This window comes from Neophocaena asiaeorientalis, unplaced genomic scaffold (assembly GCF_003031525.2).
Source record: "Neophocaena asiaeorientalis asiaeorientalis breed wild unplaced genomic scaffold, Neophocaena_asiaeorientalis_V1.1 scaffold110, whole genome shotgun sequence".
NCBI classification, from domain to species: domain Eukaryota; kingdom Metazoa; phylum Chordata; class Mammalia; order Artiodactyla; family Phocoenidae; genus Neophocaena; species Neophocaena asiaeorientalis.
In genome coordinates, this window is record NW_020175053.1 from 3,436,020 (window position 1) to 3,454,923 (window position 18,904).

General features: G+C 39.6%; 1 protein-coding gene across 2 annotated transcripts in view; it reads left to right on the top strand.

The window, feature by feature from the left end:
- The window catches only part of RALBP1 (ralA binding protein 1), a 33,652-nt gene that overhangs the window by 8,541 nt on the left and 6,207 nt on the right, over positions 1-18,904 (top strand). For both annotated transcript variants that reach the window (XM_024763939.1, XM_024763938.1), the window contains 6 exons: positions 2,456-2,748; positions 4,698-5,156; positions 8,637-8,986; positions 10,388-10,549; positions 11,538-11,669; positions 16,694-16,801. In XM_024763939.1, the coding sequence (XP_024619707.1) occupies positions 2,505-2,748; positions 4,698-5,156; positions 8,637-8,986; positions 10,388-10,549; positions 11,538-11,669; positions 16,694-16,801 (1,455 nt within the window). In that variant the 5' untranslated portion in view covers positions 2,456-2,504. The remainder of the gene's footprint in view (positions 1-2,455; positions 2,749-4,697; positions 5,157-8,636; positions 8,987-10,387; positions 10,550-11,537; positions 11,670-16,693; positions 16,802-18,904) is intronic.

Genomic DNA, 18,904 nt, shown 5'->3' on the forward strand with positions numbered 1-18,904 from the left:
CGGGCCTCTCATTGTTGTGGCCTCTCCCCTTGCGGAGCACAGGCTCCGGACACACAGGCTCAGAGGCCATGGCTCACGGGCCCAGCCGCTCCGTGGCATGTGGGATCTTCCCAGACTGGGGCATGGACCCGTGTCTCCTGCATCGGCAGGTGGACTCTCAACCACTGCGCCACCAGGAAAGCCCCCACAGATAATTATTTTTAAAGTTCCCTTGTTCTTACAGTTTTTTGCATATGTTTATTTAAAAATTGATATTGTGCTATAAATAAAATTGCTTTCCCCACACTATTAAATATTGTCAAAAACACAATTTTTATGAGACTAAAAAAAGTGGCCTGTTCGTTTAAAAAAAACCCCAATAATAGTAATACAAGTAATAGATGGGCATGGTAAGGCTCAAAATATGTAGAAAGGATAAAACAAAGAAATCTTTCTCTCCCCCCTTTTACAACTTCCAAGAGTTAACAGTTGTTAACTATTTCAGAAGTTGCATGTTGTGTGAGTTTATATTCCATTATTTGGATCAATCATAATTTAACTGATCTTCCATTGATAGCCATTTAGATTATGTTGTTTTTGCTGTCACAGTGCTAAAATGCGTATTTTCATGTACACATCTTTGAATTCTTGTAAAAGTATATCTGAAGGATAGGTTCCTAAAAAGAGGAATTCTTGGATCAAAGAGAGCACATTTAAAATTTTGATAGGGACTTCCCTGGTGGCACAGTGGTTAAGAATCCGCTTGCCAATTCAGGGGACACGGGTTCGAGCCCTGGTCTGGGAAGATCCCACATGCTGCGGAGCAGCTAAGCCCGTGCGCCACAACACTCTAGAGCCCACGAGCCACAACGACTGAGCCCACGCACCTAGAGCCCATGCTCTGCAGCAAGAGAAGCCACTGCAATGAGAAACCCACACACCACAACAAAGAGTAGCCCCCACTCGCCACAACTAGAGAAAGCCCGCACGCAGCAACGAAGACCCAGCACAGCCAAAAATAAATAAATAAATATATTAAAAAATAAAATTTTGATGTTGCCAAATTGGTTTTCAAAAAAGATTGTGCTAGTTTACACTTCAGCCATCAGTGGATATTCTCCCAAATGTTTGATCACATCCTTACCAACACTTGGTATTAATCACCTTTTTCGTTCTTTGCCAGTCTGATGTTAGAAAAATGGTAACTTATTTTGTTTTTAAAATTGTAATTGTACTTGAACATTATTTTCATGTGGATATTAGTCATTTTTCTGTGAACTGCTTCACATTCTTTGTGTAGGTGTCTTGATTTGTTGAGATTTTCATTGATTTGTGAGAACTCTTTGCTTTTTAGAGAAATTAGCGCTCATAATTTACACATCTTTTTTCACATTTGTTTGTCTTTTGACTTTGTTTATGGTCAGAAATAGTCTTATCACTTGTGTTTGTGGATTTTTAAAATTGCAAAATCACCTTAGAAGTGAGTGCAAAGAGAAACAAGTGATTCTAATAGTTTTTCAAATTAATATCTTGAAGGCATTAAAGAGGAATAAGAACTAATCCAAGTAACTTTTAAACACAGTACTGTGTACCATCTGTCTAATGAAGAAAAAAAATGCAAACAAATCTTGAACTTTACTTACATTTGTCCTTTGGGTTTTTTTATTCTTTTTTTAAATTTATTTTTTATTGAAGTATAGTTGATTTTCAATGTTGTGTTAATTTCTGCTGTAGAGCAAAGTGACTCAGTTATACATATATATACGTTCTTTTTCGTATGCTTTTCCATTATGGTTTATCGCAGGATGTTGAATACAGTTTCCTGTGCTGTACAGTAGGACCTTGTTGTTTATCCGCATTTCTTTGTAGTGTCCATTCTAGCGAAACTAGTGTGTGTGTATTTTAGGACTGAGCAAATGAGGGTTCCATTGTTTCTTTCAACATAATTCCAGTCCAAGATAATATAGCTGTTATCCACATATGAATTGTCCAGTGCAGTATAGAACTATGGCTAATGATCTGTATATATCACTTTAATTGTTTTATAAATTTTGATACTGAACTATTCATGTGTAGTTATATTAACAGTCTTCTTTATTATTCATGGTTGTTTGGCCATAACTTAAAAAAAATTAGGATTTTATGTTGGATAGCAATCCAAAATGAAGCCCATTACAATGGTGGGTTCTTTTTCAGAGGAAACTCTGTGTCCTACTTTGAGAACCCACTTTCATTTGGTTCATTTTTTTCACACTTGAAGATCCAGTGCTTTCAACCAACTCTTTGAGAACCGAAATGTGTGGTGCGCGAATGTAACTTGAGATGGCAAAATGAACAACTATTTTTAAAGGGGGGTTGTGAAGAAAAATATTTTTGATTTGTAAATGCAAGATTAGTTGCTGTTTTGTGTGTGTGTCTGGCGCCCTTATGTCTTGGTGGTCCTTGGGTGACTGTGATGTGCTCTCTCCCTCTGCAGGGGTGATGGGCAGGTAACAGACGCCCTCCTCACTCGTCAGGGAGGCAGCATGACCGAGTGCTTCCTGCCCCCCACCAGCAGCCCGGGTGAGCACCGCAGGGTGGAGCATGGCAGTGGGCTCACCCGCACCCCCAGCTCTGAGGAGATCAGCCCCACTAAGTTTCCTGGATTGTACCGCACGGGCGAGCCCTCGCCTCCCCATGACAGCCTCCACGAGCCTCCCGATATAGTGTCTGATGATGAGAAGGACCATGGGAAGAAAAAAGGAAAATTTAAGAAAAAGGAAAAAAGGAGTAAGTGCCATTTTCTCTGTGCTGTAGCTAAAGTTTAGATAAATTTCTACTCTAATTATGTGTACCTGCTATCTTGTAGAAATATATCCAAAGACTCTTGTTTTATATTTTCTTTATTTTTCTGCATCTCAGTTTTTGTATTTTAGGGTGTTATTCTCACAAATAAAAATACTGAATTTCCAGAAATGGTGAAGTTTTCTGGTGGAGGTTTCTTAAATTTTAAATAAAAGTATGAAAAGTAAATATTGAAATTTTGTCCTTATACAATCTTACTCTCTTGGCGAGGTTGTGTAGGCCAGTTGGGGTACATGGTGAAAAAAGTATGTATTCGTTTTCTGAAGCAAATGCCACCATGTGTTCCATTTATGATTCCTGTTCTGTAAGGATGAATCGTTTAGACATAGCTTTTTAGCATGTTAAAAGCAAATCAGGTGAGTTATTTTAAGTAAGTGTGATTTTAGTTTCACGGTATTCTTAAGTTAATTTGTATTTGAAGCATGACATTTGGATAGAATGCACAAATTGTGTACAACTTGATGAATTATCACAAACGGATACACCTGTGCTAATTACTGATTGTACAAGGCTCTGGAAATAGAGCATTATCAGCATCCTAGAAATTGCCTGTTGCCCCTTCAGAGGGGATGCCCAGCACATCTGGACACTGCCTGATTTTGGACTTCTGTACATGGAAGTAGATTTCCTTTTGTGGGTAGTTTCTTGTGCCCAGTGTTAATGTTTGTTAGATTCATCTGTGTTATTCCATATGGCAGTAATTTGTTCATTTCTGTTGCTGGATTTTGCACTAATATACTAGAATTTATTTTTCCATTCTACTGTTATTGGTCATTTGGGTTGTCTTCAGTGTGTGTTACGAATCGTGCTTCTGTGAACCTCATTGTCCAAGTTTATGCATTTCTGTTGTGTGTGTGCCTGGGAGTGGAATTGCTCACAGGCCACGCTCATTTCAGTATCTGTAGATCCTGCAAAACAATTTCCAGCGTGGTTGTACCAGTTGACACTCCCACCAGTGGTGTCTGAGAACTCCAGTTGCTTTCTGTCCTGGTATTATGCCCTTAAGACTTTTGCCATTCTGGTTGGTGTGGGGTTTGTGGTATCGGTACTTTAATTAGAGGGAAATGTATGCAATACCTTTAATTTTTGTTATAAAATAGCTTGTGAGGTAGTTGGCTAAAGAAAAGGAGAGTTTTAGATGTTAAAATAAAAAAGAACAGTGAAACCAAACTAGGATAACTCTAATATTGATACTGAGCAGTTATCAGTGTGAAACCAGGGCTTCTGACTCAGGGAAGTGGCCACCATCCCGAGATTAGGGAGTTTCCTGGTTCTGTTCTCCCCAGATGAGGCTTCAGTCCCAGCTGCCATCTGCAGAACGCACTTAACAGCTGGAGACAGGAGAGCAAAGTGTGATGGGGATGATGGGAGAGTCTGAACAGGAGTGCATTTCGTGTCATGATTGGAGATTGCTTCACATTATAGGAACCAAATATGAAGAAACCTAAGCTAAGTAGAGTGTAAGTTAGAGGGCCTTATTCAGCTGATGAAAGAATGCTGTGCATTATATAGGGATTCTCTCCATTAGCCCTCTGTGTAGATAATACATAAATTAAGATAATAAATGATTATTTATAATAATTTGGTTTGCAAAAATTCCAATTGCACGTGTGTATAAAATAAAACCAGTTTCAAGGGTAACTGGCTCTCTGCTCGTCGCCCTCTTGTGGTCAGGAGACGTCACGGCAACGCCTCGTTTTAGCTGGGAAGCCATTGAATGAATTGCTGAGAGTACCAGGAGGGCTTGGCCGCGGGGTGAAAAGCTAGGTAGCTAGGGCCAGGTGGCACTTCTTTGTCTTGCTTTCAGACATTGAAAATGGACAGTTTGACATTCAGCAGACATCTGACTCATGCTCCCTGCATTTCTTTGGCAGCTGAAGGCTATGCCGCCTTTCAGGAAGATAGCTCTGGAGATGAAGCCGAAAGTCCTTCCAAAATGAAGAGGTCCAAGGGGATCCATGTTTTCAAGAAGCCCAGCTTTTCTAAAAAGAAAGAGAAGGATTTTAAAATAAAAGAGAAACCCAAAGAGGAAAAACATAAAGAAGAAAAACACAAAGAGGAAAAACATAAAGAGAAAAAGTCAAAAGACTTGACGGCAGCTGACGTGGTTAAACAGTGGAAGGAAAAGAAGAAAAAGAAGAAGCCAATTCAGGAGCCAGAGGTGCCTCAGATAGATGTCCCGAATCTCAAACCCATCTTTGGGATTCCTCTGGCTGATGCAGTGGAGAGGACCATGATGTACGACGGCGTTCGGCTGCCGGCCGTCTTCCGGGAGTGTGTGGATTATGTGGAGAAGCATGGCATGAAGTGTGAAGGCATCTACAGAGTGTCAGGTATGGGGCTCGCACCACATGTACTGGTTTTTAAAGATTAGCTTCACTTCCACTTTTCAAAGGAAAGGAACAAATACTCACTTGTGAGGAAAATTGTGACACGGGTCCTAAACCTCATTCATTTCCTTGATCCTTCCAGTTGAACAAAGACCCTCACGCTGTGTGTGTGTGTGAGTGTGTGTGTGTGTGTGTGTGTGTGTGTGTGTGTGTGTGTGTGTGTGGTGCCCCTCACCTGGGTGCCTCCGTGAGGCTGGGCGTTGGAGGGTGGTCAGCGGGGAGGAAGGACATCTGGGTTCAGGACGCTTCTTGGCCACAAGACACAGTTACTGACAGTCGTTTAAGTATTTCCTGAGTTCAGCTGAGGGATGCACAATGTTCTTGCTAAATGTTTAGGTTCTTGCTAAAATGTTTAGATGTGGATACCTCTGTGTCCAGGCGCGGCTCTTATGTGCATTAGTGAAGTTGAGGTTCCATTTCTCTACGTTCTGTATGTATGAAAACTTACATTTCATACTGGCAGGAAAGTAATTCATATTGGGTGTCTAAAATCAAGGAAAATGCATGCTGTCTAAAGTAGAAGACTCTATTTCTTACAGAGCAAGGTGGCTTTGTGTTGGTGTAGGATGCAAGTCCTGACCTGTGTGGCATCCGTGCTGTTGTCAGCACGTTCCTGTGGTTCAGTGTCTTGGTCCTGGACCTTGAGGCTATAATATTCACTGCTGCTCATGCATATTTCATGATGAGTTAAATCATACACATTTAGAATAAAGAGACTAGATTTACTTTTTCCATTTAATTGGTTCATGCACATTTCTAGAAGGTGGATTTGATATTTAAGCTTTGTTAAGAAAGGGCCAGCATGTTTGATAACTGGAGAGACCTTTACATAATCCCACAGATAACATGTTATCATTTAAGAGTGTTTTGGCTAAAATGCTACTATTTTATAGAAAATAAGATAAATGAATTAGGCACTGAATTTGAATTTATAAGTCCTTAGTTACATAAAAAAAATACATTTAAATGAATTTGAAACTTGCCTTTTAAGAAAAATTTATGATGGATTTTTAAAGATCTTCACAGTACTAACATAGTTGCTTCTCTCACGTGATTTTGATAGGTGTGAAGAAATTTTGTTTTAGGTGAAAGTTTCTCTGAAGAGTTCCTACAGCTTTGTTCAAAGGATTCTTTTGTCTTTGACCTATTTTTGATGTTTGCATTCTTTTGGAGTCGGAGGTGTGGGACTCCTTCTCTGAATTCACGTGTCAGAGTGTTCAAACTGAGCTGCTCCCCTGGTTGTTGGCTCCTTGGAGGCCAAGCTTCTGCTTTGATCAATTTTTTTTTTTTTTGCGGTGCGCGGGCCTCTCACTGTTGTGGCCTCTCGCGTTGTGGAGCACAGGCTCCAGACGCGCAGGCTCAGCGGCCATGGCTCACGGGCCCAGCCGCTCCGCGGCATGTGGAATCCTCCCGGACCGGGGCACGAACCCGTGTCCCCCTCATCGGCAGGCGGATTCTTAACCACTGCGCCACCAGGGAAGCCCCTGTATTTATTTTTGAAGCTCTGGCAGAATGCTGCATTCAGCACTCTGGACTACAGAGTTTATGGCTGTGACTTTTCTTTTTGAATGCTAACAGTATTGTTTTCTGGTGGAGAACTCTTGATTCTCACTTATCCATATATAAGTTCCAGTTTTAAAGCTAATCTATGATTTTGCATATGCTCTTTCTGTACCTGGAAATTTGTGCACTTTTCACTTGTGCAATTTTCTGGGCAGGCACTGTTGGGGGAAAATTACAAATCTATAAAATGTATGTGAGAGAGAGGAGGTTTTGGTCAAGAATTTCAATTAAAATTACCACACACCATGTTTTACTCAGTAAAAAAATAAAAAAAAGGAATTATTTTCTAACTTTTCTGCTTCAAAATAAAGATTACACAAAAATAAGATTCGTATTATTATTTTCCTATTTGGAGTTGTTGATTTCATTTTGTCAGTGCTAGATTAAGTTACTGATTTATTGTGATGGCATTAAGTGGTTTTCACATAAGGAATGTCAGAGCCCAGATGTAAGCACTATTGATTGTAAAATGCTGCTCAGACTAGGTGACTCTGGGGTGTTTGTGTTTACCGTTACAATCTGTCAGCCTTAGTTTGTGGCTTGTTTCCAGTAATTGGCCTAAAGTTTTTTTAAAATTGAAGTATAGTTGATGTACAAAATTATATAAGTTTCAGGGATACAACATAGTGATTCAATATTTTTAAAGGTTATACACCATTTATAGTTGTAAAATATTGGCTATATTCCCTGTGCTGTACAATATATCCTTGTAGCTTATTTATTTTATACATGGTAGTTTGTACCTCTTAATCCCCTACCCCTCACTTGCCCCTCACCCCTCCCCTTTCCCCTCTGGTAACCACTAGTTTGTCCTCTATATCTGTGAGTCTGTTTCTTTTCTGTTATATTCAAAGTATAGTTTGTTTTACTTGTTTAGATTCCACATATGAAGTATTTTGTCTTTTTCTGACTTACTTCACGTAGCGTAACACCCTCTAGGTCCATCCATGCTATTGCAAATGGCAGGATTTCATTCTTTTTTATAGCTGAATAGTATTCTGTTGTGTATAGTACCACATCTTGGCCTAAAGTTTTAAGTATTGAAAACAACAGAAAGCTACCTTGTGTTCTCATGAGCAATCAGTGTCACTGAATTATGTCACTTAAATGCACATTGGACTAAAAATCTAAAATACTTAGTGTCTGAAAAACATTTGTGTGTGTTTCTGTCCAGTAAGAAAAGCAAAACAATTCGATTTTAGTAACCCAAAATTTCACTTTTCTTTTATTGTAACCCTGTTTCAGGTTAAGAAAACATGTAAAGAACTTAAACTTAGAAATTAGATGGGTATTATGTAATGAATAATTTTCAAAGAGTTTGTTTAGATAGTGAACTCACCTTTTGCATTTATGATACAATTTTTACTTATAAAAGAGTAGTCACCCACAACTTTTTGCAACGTGCTTGTATGTACTGAGTTGTATTTTATGTTGTCAGTCTTGTGACTAGTTAGGAAGAGCAGTTGGCCGCTCATGTAGAACAAGGCATATGCTTAGATTGTAGTTTAATTGTTGCCTGAATTTTTACCTACCTATCTTTAAATAAAAAACAAGTTTTTTTCCCTGAATCGATTGGCATATTTGCTTGATGTTTCTGTGGTTACTATGACTTTTGTTTTGAGTACTGAGTTTGTCCATTATCATTTAGCTTTTGGTTAAATTCATCCTCTAAGTGTAGTCTTTTATCTGCTTTAATGGAGGAATTGTATGAACCGCGTGCGGATTAACACTTCATACGGTCAGGATGGCCCTTCTCTGATCTCCCCCAGGGGTAGGCACACTGGGGAAGAAAGCCGTGTGTTGGATTTTTTTTTTTTTTTCTTGATACTTTCTTTCTCTTCTGAATTCGAATGTTCTAAGGGATTAAATCCAAGGTGGATGAGCTGAAAGCAGCCTATGACAGAGAGGAGTCTCCAAACTTGGAAGAGTATGAGCCTAACACTGTGGCCAGTTTGCTGAAGCAATACCTGCGGGACCTGCCCGAGAACCTGCTGACCAAGGAGCTGCTGCCCCGCTTTGAAGAGGCTTGTGGGCGGAGCTCGGAGGGCGAGAAGGTGCAGGAGTTCCAGCGCCTGCTGGAGGAGCTGCCCGAGTGTAACCGTCTGCTCATCTCCTGGCTGATCATGCACATGGACCACGTTATCGCCAAGGAGCTGGAAACAAAGATGAACATCCAGAACATTTCTATAGTGCTCAGCCCGACTGTCCAGGTACACAGCCGGCCCTGGGGATGTAGGGAGGGTTTCCTGTTGCTGAGTCACATACCAAGCAGTGAACCAGGGACAGTGGGTAAGGGGTTAGCCTGAATGTTGGCCTTTTTATTTCACAGTGTGGACAGTGTTGGCGTGTAAGGTAATGAGCATGTTGGCCTTTTAGCTGCAGCTGTGAAATTTGAATATTGTCCAGCCTTTGGTGTGGTTTGTAAGCAGTTCCTGATGACAGTGATCTGTCCTTAGTGGAAGAGGAGCCCGAGGTACCTGCAGTTACAGTTCATCTGCAGTGTTTTAAGGATTTCAGTTACTTCCTCAAATAGCATTACTGCTTAGTCATATCACACACACATACAGACTCAGGCTCAAGGGGCCCTAACGTTATTCATTTGGTCAGGGATTTGACCTGAGGACTTCATGAAGAGGTGTATATAGAGTATTTTACAGAATCTTAATCTGAGGAGGCATTTCAGAGAGGTGGGTGGTGTGTTAGTTGGTGTCTCTTTACAACATAAATTCCTGGCCTTCGTTTTCTGCTGCTCACTTGGTGCTTGCGTAGAGCATGTGTTTTCCTTTAATTGGAGTTACTGATATTTCACTCAGGCCAAAAACAAAGGGCAAAACATGAGATGGGGTTATAGTTTTTATTTTAAGCCTTTTTAGCCAATATACCAGGTTATTATTGGTCCCTGTTATAACACACTGTTACATATAAGAGTGTATTTTCTTTCACTGAAGATTCCTTCATTGTTTGTTGATTATTTTTGGAAGCAAAATGTTTCTCAAATTTCATATTAGTCAAGTTTTCAGAATTTGGTAAATATTACATTGTTACTTAATGTAACTGTAGTAGGGATGTTGGTGTCACAGAAGATTCAGGTGTGTTGTCAGAATAAGTTTTAGGTAGGAAATAATTTCTTGTATTAGCTTTTTAGCCAGCGTAACGTCCTGGTCTCTTAGCATTGGAGCATCTATTTAAACACGGGCTCTGGAGTCTGCCCAGAAGCATTCGTCTCTGGAGCAGGGGCTACCATACTCAGCCCAGCTCTGCAGCTGCAGGCTCCTTTGTTCCTTAGTAGATCCAGTTGCATGTGTTAAAATGTATCACAGTAACTTGAAAATAAAGAACATGAGATTTAAAAAATCAATTAATGTTATGGTGCTAAAACAGAACAGATTGATGATCATTGGCCTCCGCATCCATTTCTTGGCTTTTCCCCGCAGTTCCTCAAAGTGCTGAGTCCATGACTTAACTCGTACTGTCTCATTCTCTTCTTTAAATTGGCCACTAATTAGCAAAACATGTCTAGTCACTACTGAGGATGCACTTAGGCAACAGACACAAATGAAATGAAATGATAATTTTAATATTTTTCTTGCAAATCTTTTTTTTGTTTTTAGATTAGCAATCGTGTCCTATATGTGTTTTTCACACACGTGCAAGAGCTCTTTGGAAATGTGACGCTGAAGCAAGTGACGAAACCTCTGCGATGGTCTAACATGGCCACGATGCCCACACTGCCCGAGACCCAGGAGAGCATCAAGGAGGAGATCAGAAGACAGGTGTGTGCAGCCCCCCTCCCAGCCTCCAGAGCCAGCCCTCGCTCTGACCCCATGGGAGACTGCAGTGCTGAGAACGATGGCCTCCTGTTCTATGAACACTTCCTGTGTGTCTGGAGCTGTGTCAGGCACACTCTTCATGGCACACTGAAGCCAGAACTTCCCATCTGGCACTAATTCATGCCAGTTAAGGCAGAACATCATAGTGGACAGAGCACATGTTTGGAAATCAAAAGACCTGGCTTTAAATTCTTGCTCTGCTCCTAATTAGGCATGTTGCTTAACCTCCTTAAGCCTTGGGGATTGCATTTAAAAATGAGTCCTCTCCTAGGTTTGATGTGAAGATTACATTAAATGAAATAATGCGTTAAAGGTGTTCACCATGGTGCCAGGTATGTTGTAAGCAGTCCAAAAATGTTAGCTTATCTGGACAAGGCTGCTTTATTGGCCTTATTTTACAGAGGAGAATAATGAAATTTGGAGAAGTTAAATAACTTATGCTATGTCACCTGGTTACTAAGCTGAAGAGCCAGGATTTGACCTCAAATCCTTTGTTTTCCCACTGTGCTACTGAAACAGTGCCATTTGGTTGTGTGTGTTTGGCAAGCTCAGTAAGAAATTCAAGGCTAAGGCGTTTACTTATATTTGATAATTATTACATCTTTTGTTTGCATACAAGTTATCAAATCCCTGCTTGCCTTTCTTCCCTTTTGTCTGCTCTGAGCTCCCATTTCTTAGTAGTTGATGTGTTGGGGGAAGGGATGTGAATTGACTACTGGGAACCATTGTAAATTGATGGATTAGAACCCAATGCTCAGGCAGAAAAAATAAAGATGATTTTTCAGTCATAGCCTTGAAAAAACAATTCACGCATTATGTCATTTTTTTTAATGATAATTGAAAAGTAGGTTCTGCATTTTTAGAAATTGCATGTGGTTTTAAGATGACAAAACATGGAATCCTATACAGTGTGTGGTGTGTTACTTTCTAGGAGTTTCTTTTGAACTGTTTACATCGAGATCTGCAGGGTGGGATAAAGGATTTATCTAAAGAGGAAAGATTATGGGAAGTACAAAGAATTTTGACAGCCCTCAAAAGAAAACTGAGAGAAGCTAAAAGACAAGTGAGTAAATTTATTATTTTGGCACATCATGTTTATAATGAAATGTAAAAAGAGTGCACTGGAATCTTTTATATACCATTTTAAGTTATTTTTTTAAAGTACGACCCAATTTATACTGGGTTGGCTGAAAAGTTCGTTCGGGTTTTTGTTTAAAAAAAAAAAAGCTGAACGACCTTTTTGGCCAACGCAGTGTAAATACCTTTAGAGGGGAAGTTCCCTGATGGGAGATTTGTTCACATGTTCCTAGTTCTGGATTATTGATCCTTCAGCTTGGTATGAGGGAAATGCTTCATTTAATTTAGAAAGTTGAGTTTTTTAATTAAACAGGCTATTTGGCTAAAAGATGTTTTGTCATTTCCTGCTTGGTCGTACCTGTAAGCAGGTTTCCAGGCGTGAGAAGCAGTCAGATGGTGATATGTTTCAAAGACTGCAGGGGAGTTTGAGGGCTTTGAGTCAGAAACACACGGAGGTACCGAAGATCAAGAGGGGCTTTCTTTACCTGGTAACAGGCAGGGTGGTGTGTGCCCCATGATGAGCTTGGGGTTTGTGAGCCAGACTGTTGGTCTCCCTCTAGTCTAGTGTGTGTTGCTTGGCGCTGGGACTCTGAGTTTCCGGCCACGCCAAGGCTGAGGTCCCAAATCTCTGGACCCTCTTACAACCCACGTGCAGATTCAATGCCAGGGTCCAAAGAGCACTTGCAAGGAACATGAGTTAGCATTTGTCCGAGTGGGACAGCATGGTCCACGGTGGGTCGCACTTGTGGTTTTGCTGAAAGACAAGACAACCGTGTTGCTTCGAGGGCAGCAGTTTGCACTTACGTGGGGATAGCTTTGTCAGGAAGGAAGCTGTGACGGAGTTTCTACACCTGCACTCTAGCACTAGCAGACACCCTCTGTGTATTTTTCTTCCTTTTTCCCCACTTGCCAGATTATCTATCTTTTGCTTCCAGTGCCTGTTTTAAATTAATTATTCCCTTCATGATTCGGCCTGGAATCAGGTTTTAGTGACAGACCAACCAGTCCTCCTGTGGTCACTGTCCACCATGTGGCATTGCCCGTCAGCCTTTAATGAAAGGTCTCTGACTCAGGACAGGGTCACGTGGACTCGGCTTCCTTTCTCTTGTTTCTGCATCTCTCTTGGATAAAGGAATTGTGACATAGCAAACCAGAGCCAATATAGAAAGGGATGGATTACCTCTACTTTGCCATTTTCTTGATGCTGTCTTTTCATGTCTGCTTATTAATTCACAAAGTGCTCCAAAGGTTCCATCAAGTTGATTTCAACTTTGAGGAATAAATGACTTTTAAAGATAGAAGTAATAATATAACTCATTATATTAACAGACTAAAAATAAGAAAGCAGGGCTTCCCTGGTGGCGCAGTGGTTCGGAGTCCGCCTGCCGATGCAGGGGCCACGGGTTCATGCCCCGGTCCGGAAAAAAAAAAAGCAAGCACAAGATCATGTCAGTAGATGCAAAGAAAGCATTTGGCAGAATTTGACACTTAACTCATGACAGAAACTCGCAGTCACTGCCTTTCAGCCCGATAAAGGGCACTTAACAGAAAAAATCTCTGATTTACATTGTGCTTAATGGTGAAAGTCTGAATGCTTTCCTCTAAGATTGGGTATACAAGCAAGGATTTCTGCTTTTACCACTTCTATTCAACATTGTAGTGGAGGTCGTTCTAGCCAGTGCACTAAAACAAGAAAAAAAGGCATAAGGACTGGAGAGAAATCAGTCTTTATACGTAGATGATGTGATTGTCCCTATATAAAATCCTAAGGAGTCTGTACAAAATCGAATGACTTTAGCGACATTGTAGCATACAGGATCAGATGTACAAGTCTGTTGTATTTCTGTATATTCGCAATGAACTATTGGATAGTGAACCTAAAAAGAAAAGACATAAATTAAAAATATATTTATATCTCAATATTGTTAAGATGTTAGGTTTTTACAGATTGATCTGTGGATTCAATTCCAATCAAAATCTAAACAGGTGATTTTGGTAGAAATTAACAAGCTCTTCTAAAATCTGTGTGGAAATACAAATGACCTAGAATAGCCTAAACAGTTTTGAAAAAGGAAAACATGGGAGAGCTCACACTACCTGATACTAAGACTTACTGTAAAGCTATAGTAATCAAGACAGTCTATATTGGATAAGGATAGATATATAGAAAAGAAAGTCCAGAAATAGACCAATACATGTGTGGGCAGTTAATTTTCAACAAAGATGCTAAGACAATTGACTAGGGAAGGTTTTTCTTTTCAACAAATGGTGCTGGAACAATTGGATATTTACATGCCAAAAAAAAAAAAAAAGAAGAACCTGACTTCCCTCTTTCCACACAACATATACAAAAATTAGCTCCAAATGAATCATACACTAAGACCTAAAAAAACTTCCAGAAGTAAACAGAGGAGAAGAATCTTACTGACTTTGGCTTAGGCAGTGATTTTTTTTTTAAATTTTATTGCAGTATGGTTGATTTACAGTGTTGTGTTAATTTCTGCTGTACAGCAAAGTACCTCAGTTATAAGTATATATATTCTTTTTCATATTCTTTTCCATATGCTTTTTCACAGGATATTGAATATAGTTCCCTGTGCTATACAGTAGGACCCTGTTGTTTATCCATCCTATATATATATACTAGTTTGCATCGGCTAATCCCAAACTCCTAATCCATCATCCCTCTCCTACCCCTCTCCCCCTTGGCAACCACAAGTCTGTTCTTTATGTCTGTGAGTCTGTTTCAGTTTCGTAGATAAGTTTATTTGAGTCATGTTTTAGATTCCACATATAAGTGATATATATGGTATTTGTCTTTCTCTTTCTAGCTTACTTCACTTAGTATGATAATCTCTAGGTCTATCCATGTAGCTGCAAATGGCTATTTTTATGGCTGAGTAATATTCCTTTATATATATACCACATCATCTTTATCCATCTGTTGATGGACATTTAGGTAGTTTCCATGTCTTGGCTATTGTGAATAGTGCTGCTGTGAACATAGGGGTGCATATATCTTTTAGAATTATAGTTTTGTCTGGATATATGCCCAGGAGTGGGATTGCTGGATCATATGGCAACTCTATTTTTCAGTGTTTTGAGGAACCTGCACCAATTTACATTCCCACCAACAGTGTAGAGGGGTTCCCTTCTCTCCACACCTTCTCCAACATTTATTATTTGTAGGCTTTTTAATGATGGCCATTCTGACCAGTGTGAGGTGGTACCTCACTGTAGTTTTAATTTGCATTTCTCTAATAATTAGTGATGATGATTTCATCTTTTCATGTGCCGGTTGGCCATCTGTATTTCTTCCTTGGAGAAATGTCTATTTATGTCTTCTGCCCATTATTTTTTCTTTTGCGGTATGTGGGCCTCTCACTGTTGTGGCCTCTCCCGTTGCAGAGGACAGGCTCCGGACACGCAGGCTCAGCGGCCATGGCTCACGGGCCCAGCCGCGCCGCGGCATGTGGGATCTTCCCGGACCGGGGCACGAACTCGTGTCCCCTGCATCGGCAGGTGAACTCTCAACCACTGCGCCACCAGTGAAGCCCTTCTGCCCAGTTTTGATTGGGTTTTTGTTTTTTTGTTACTGAGTTGTATGAGCTGTTTGAGTGATTTCTTAAATAGGACACAAGGTCCTTGAACTATGAAATAAAAATTTGGTAAATTACATTTCATCAAAACATGCTCTTCAAAAGATATTAAGAAGATGAATATGCAAGCCAGAGACTGACAGAATAGTTGCAAAAAACACACTTGATAAAGGACTTGAACTAGTATGTATAAAAAACTCTCAAGACAAGCCAATTTTTTAAACTTTATTTTTTTAGAACAGTTTTAGGTTCATAGCAGAATTGAGGGAAAGGTACAGGGAATTCCCATATACCCCTTCCCCCCTCATGCTTAGCCTCCCTCATTATCAGCATCTCCTGCCAGAGTGGTACATTTGTTACAATAACAAGTCAATTCTAAAAAGGCAAAAATTTGAACAGGCACTTTACTGAAGATTGTATATGGATAGTAAATAATCACATGTGAAGATGCTGAACATCATTAGTCATTAAGGAAATACAACTTAAAATCACGAGATACTACTACACACCAACCAGAATGACTAAAATTAAAAATACCAAGTGTTGACAAGAATGTGGAGCAGCTGGAACTCTCCTGTATTGCTCTTGGTTCAATCATTTTGGAAAACAGTTGGCATTTTCTTTTAAAGTTAAGCATGAGGTTACCATCTGACCCAGCAATCCCACTCCTAGGTGTTTATCTAACAGAAGAAGGCATATACCCACACAAAGCAAATACACAGTGTTCATAACAGGTCTTGTTAAAATTGCTCAAAACTAGAAAGGACCAAAATGTCCATCAGCTGGTGAATGGATGAACAAATTGGGGTACATTCACATCATGGAATATTACTCAGTAAACTACTGATACAAACGACAAAATAGACGAATCAAAATTAGCAATGTGACAGATAAAAAAGACTACTTACTGATTAATTCAGTTTATATGAAACATAAGAAAAGACAAAACCAGAGCAGTGGAAAGCAGGTTAGTGGTTGCCAGGGGCAGCAGATGGTGGAAGAGCCCAAGGGCACTTCGTGGTGATGGAGATGTTCAGTGTCTTGATTGTGACGGTGGTTACTTGACTGTATACAGTCGTCAAAACCAGTTGAACTGTGTGCTTAAAATCAACCCCTTCCAAAGAAAAAAAAGTATTACAGAAGGTAATTTATGTGGGAGCGTTCCGGAAATGGTGAGCACGTTAAAATTGAACATTTTTCTTCCAGTGCAGCCACAGACTGAGATCCACACATTATTTTCAAAGCCCAGTTAGCAGATGCCCATACGTCCAGATGGTTCAGCTGACTGTGTCACTCTTATTTTTTCAGTTCTAGGAGGTGAGAAGGAAACTTCTGGACTGGTGATGGTGTGAATTTGTTGAATGTTTTAACAGTAGGCTGACCAGTGCTTTTCATTTCTCTCACTTGACAGGAGTGTGAAACCAAGATTGCACAAGAGATAGCCAGTCTTTCAAAAGAGGATGTTTCCAAAGAAGAAATGAACGAAAATGAGGAAGTCATAAATATTCTTCTTGCCCAGGTAAGCTAAACTTTTTCTTTATTTTGTAAGATTCTTTTTTTAAAAATAAAAATTATGTATATTTAAGGTGTACAACATGACCTCTACATAGTGAAATGATTACTGCAATCCAGCTAATTAACATTATCCTCTCACACAGTTACCTTTCTTTTGTGATGAGAGCACCTGAAGTCTACTCTCGTAGTATATTTCCAGTATTCAGTACAGTATCATTAACTATCATCATCATTATTAGATCTCTAGACTTAGTCATTCAACATTAAGTGCAACTTGGTATTTTTTGACCAATACCTCCCTATTTTCCCCACCCTCCAGCCCCTGGTAAGCACTGTTCGGCTCTCTGCTTCTATGAACTCGACTTTTTCTTAGATTCCACAAACGAGTGAGATCGTACAGTATTTGTCTTTTTCTGTCTGGCTTATTTCACTTAGCCTCATGTCCTCCAGGTTGATCTATGCTGTATTAAATGGCAGGATTGCCTTCTTATGTCTGATTAATATTCATGGTGTGTGTATATGTATGTGTTTACGTGTTTTATTTTTTAAATATTTGTTTTTTTGGCTGTGTCGGGTCTTAGTTGTGGCACGTGGGAATTTTCATTGCGGCGCTTGGGCTCTTCGCTTCGTTGCAGTGCGTGCGCGGGCTTCTCTCTAGTTATGGCGCGTGGGCTTAGTTGCCCTGTAGCATGTGGGATCTTAATTCCCCAACCAGGGATCGAACTGGCATCCCCAACATTGCGAGATGGATTCTTAACCACTGGACCACCAGGGAAGTCCCTATATGTTTTTTGTATCTGTTTATATATATATATATGTGTGTGTGTGTGTGTGTGTGTGTGTGTGTGTATACATGTGTATTATAAATATATATATATATATATATATATATGTCACATCTTTATTCATTGATCCATTGACCATTTGGTAGTTTTCATATTTTGACTATTGTGAATAATGCAGTGAACATGGGGGTGCAGATATTTCTTCAATATCCTGTTTTCATTTACTTTGGGTATATATCCAGAAGTGGGATTGCTAGATCATGTGATAGTTCTATTTTGTATTTTTGGAGGAACCTCCATACTGTTTTCCATAGTGGCTGCATCAATTTACCTTCCCACTAAAACAGCACAAGGGTTTCCTTGCTCCACATCCTCGCCAGCACTTATCTTTTGTTTTTTGATAAAAGCCATTCTGACAGGTGGAAGGTGTTATCTCATTGTGGTTTTGATTTGCTTTTCCCTGATGATCAGTGACACTGGGCATCTTTTCATATATCTGGCCATTTGTATGTCTTCTTTTGAGAAATGTTTATTTAGGTCCTTTGCCCATTTTTTAATTGGGTTGTTTGTTTTCTTACTAATTGCATTGTTTGAGTTCTTTCTATGTATGATAACTCCTTATCAGATGTAGGGTTTGCAAATATTTTCTCATTCCATAGGTTGTCTCTTCACTCCTTTGTTGCCTTTGCTATGTGGAAGCTTTTTAGTTTGATGCAGTCCCATTTGTCTATTGTATATTTGTGCTTTTGGGGTCATATCTAAAAAATTATTGCTCAGACTCAATGCCAAGAAACTTTCTCCCTATGTTTTCTTCTAATAGTTTTATGGTTTCAGGTCTTATATTTAAGTCTTTACTCCATTTTGAGGTGATTACTGTGTGTGGAGTGAGATAAGGTAAGGATTCATTTTCACTCTTTTGCATGCGGAAAGCCAGCTTCTCAACACCGTTTATTAAAGAGCCTGTCCTTTCTCCATTGTGTAGTAGCATCCTTGTCAAAGATCAATTGACCACAAATGTGTGGATTGATTTCTGGACTCGGTTCTGCTCCATTGGTGTATATGTCTGTTTTTTTATGCCAGTACCACACTGTTTTGATTGTAGGATGATGCCTCCAACTTTGTTCATCTCGTTTAATTGCTTTGGCTAAAAAAAAGGGAGAGAGAGAGAGATTGCTTTGGCTATTTATTACAGTCTTTTGTGGTTCTGTATGAATTATAGGATTGTTTTTTCTATTTCTGCGAGAAACTCCATTGGAATTTTGATAGAGATTCCAGTGAATCTGTAGATCACTTTGGTAGTATGGAAATTTTAACATTATTTC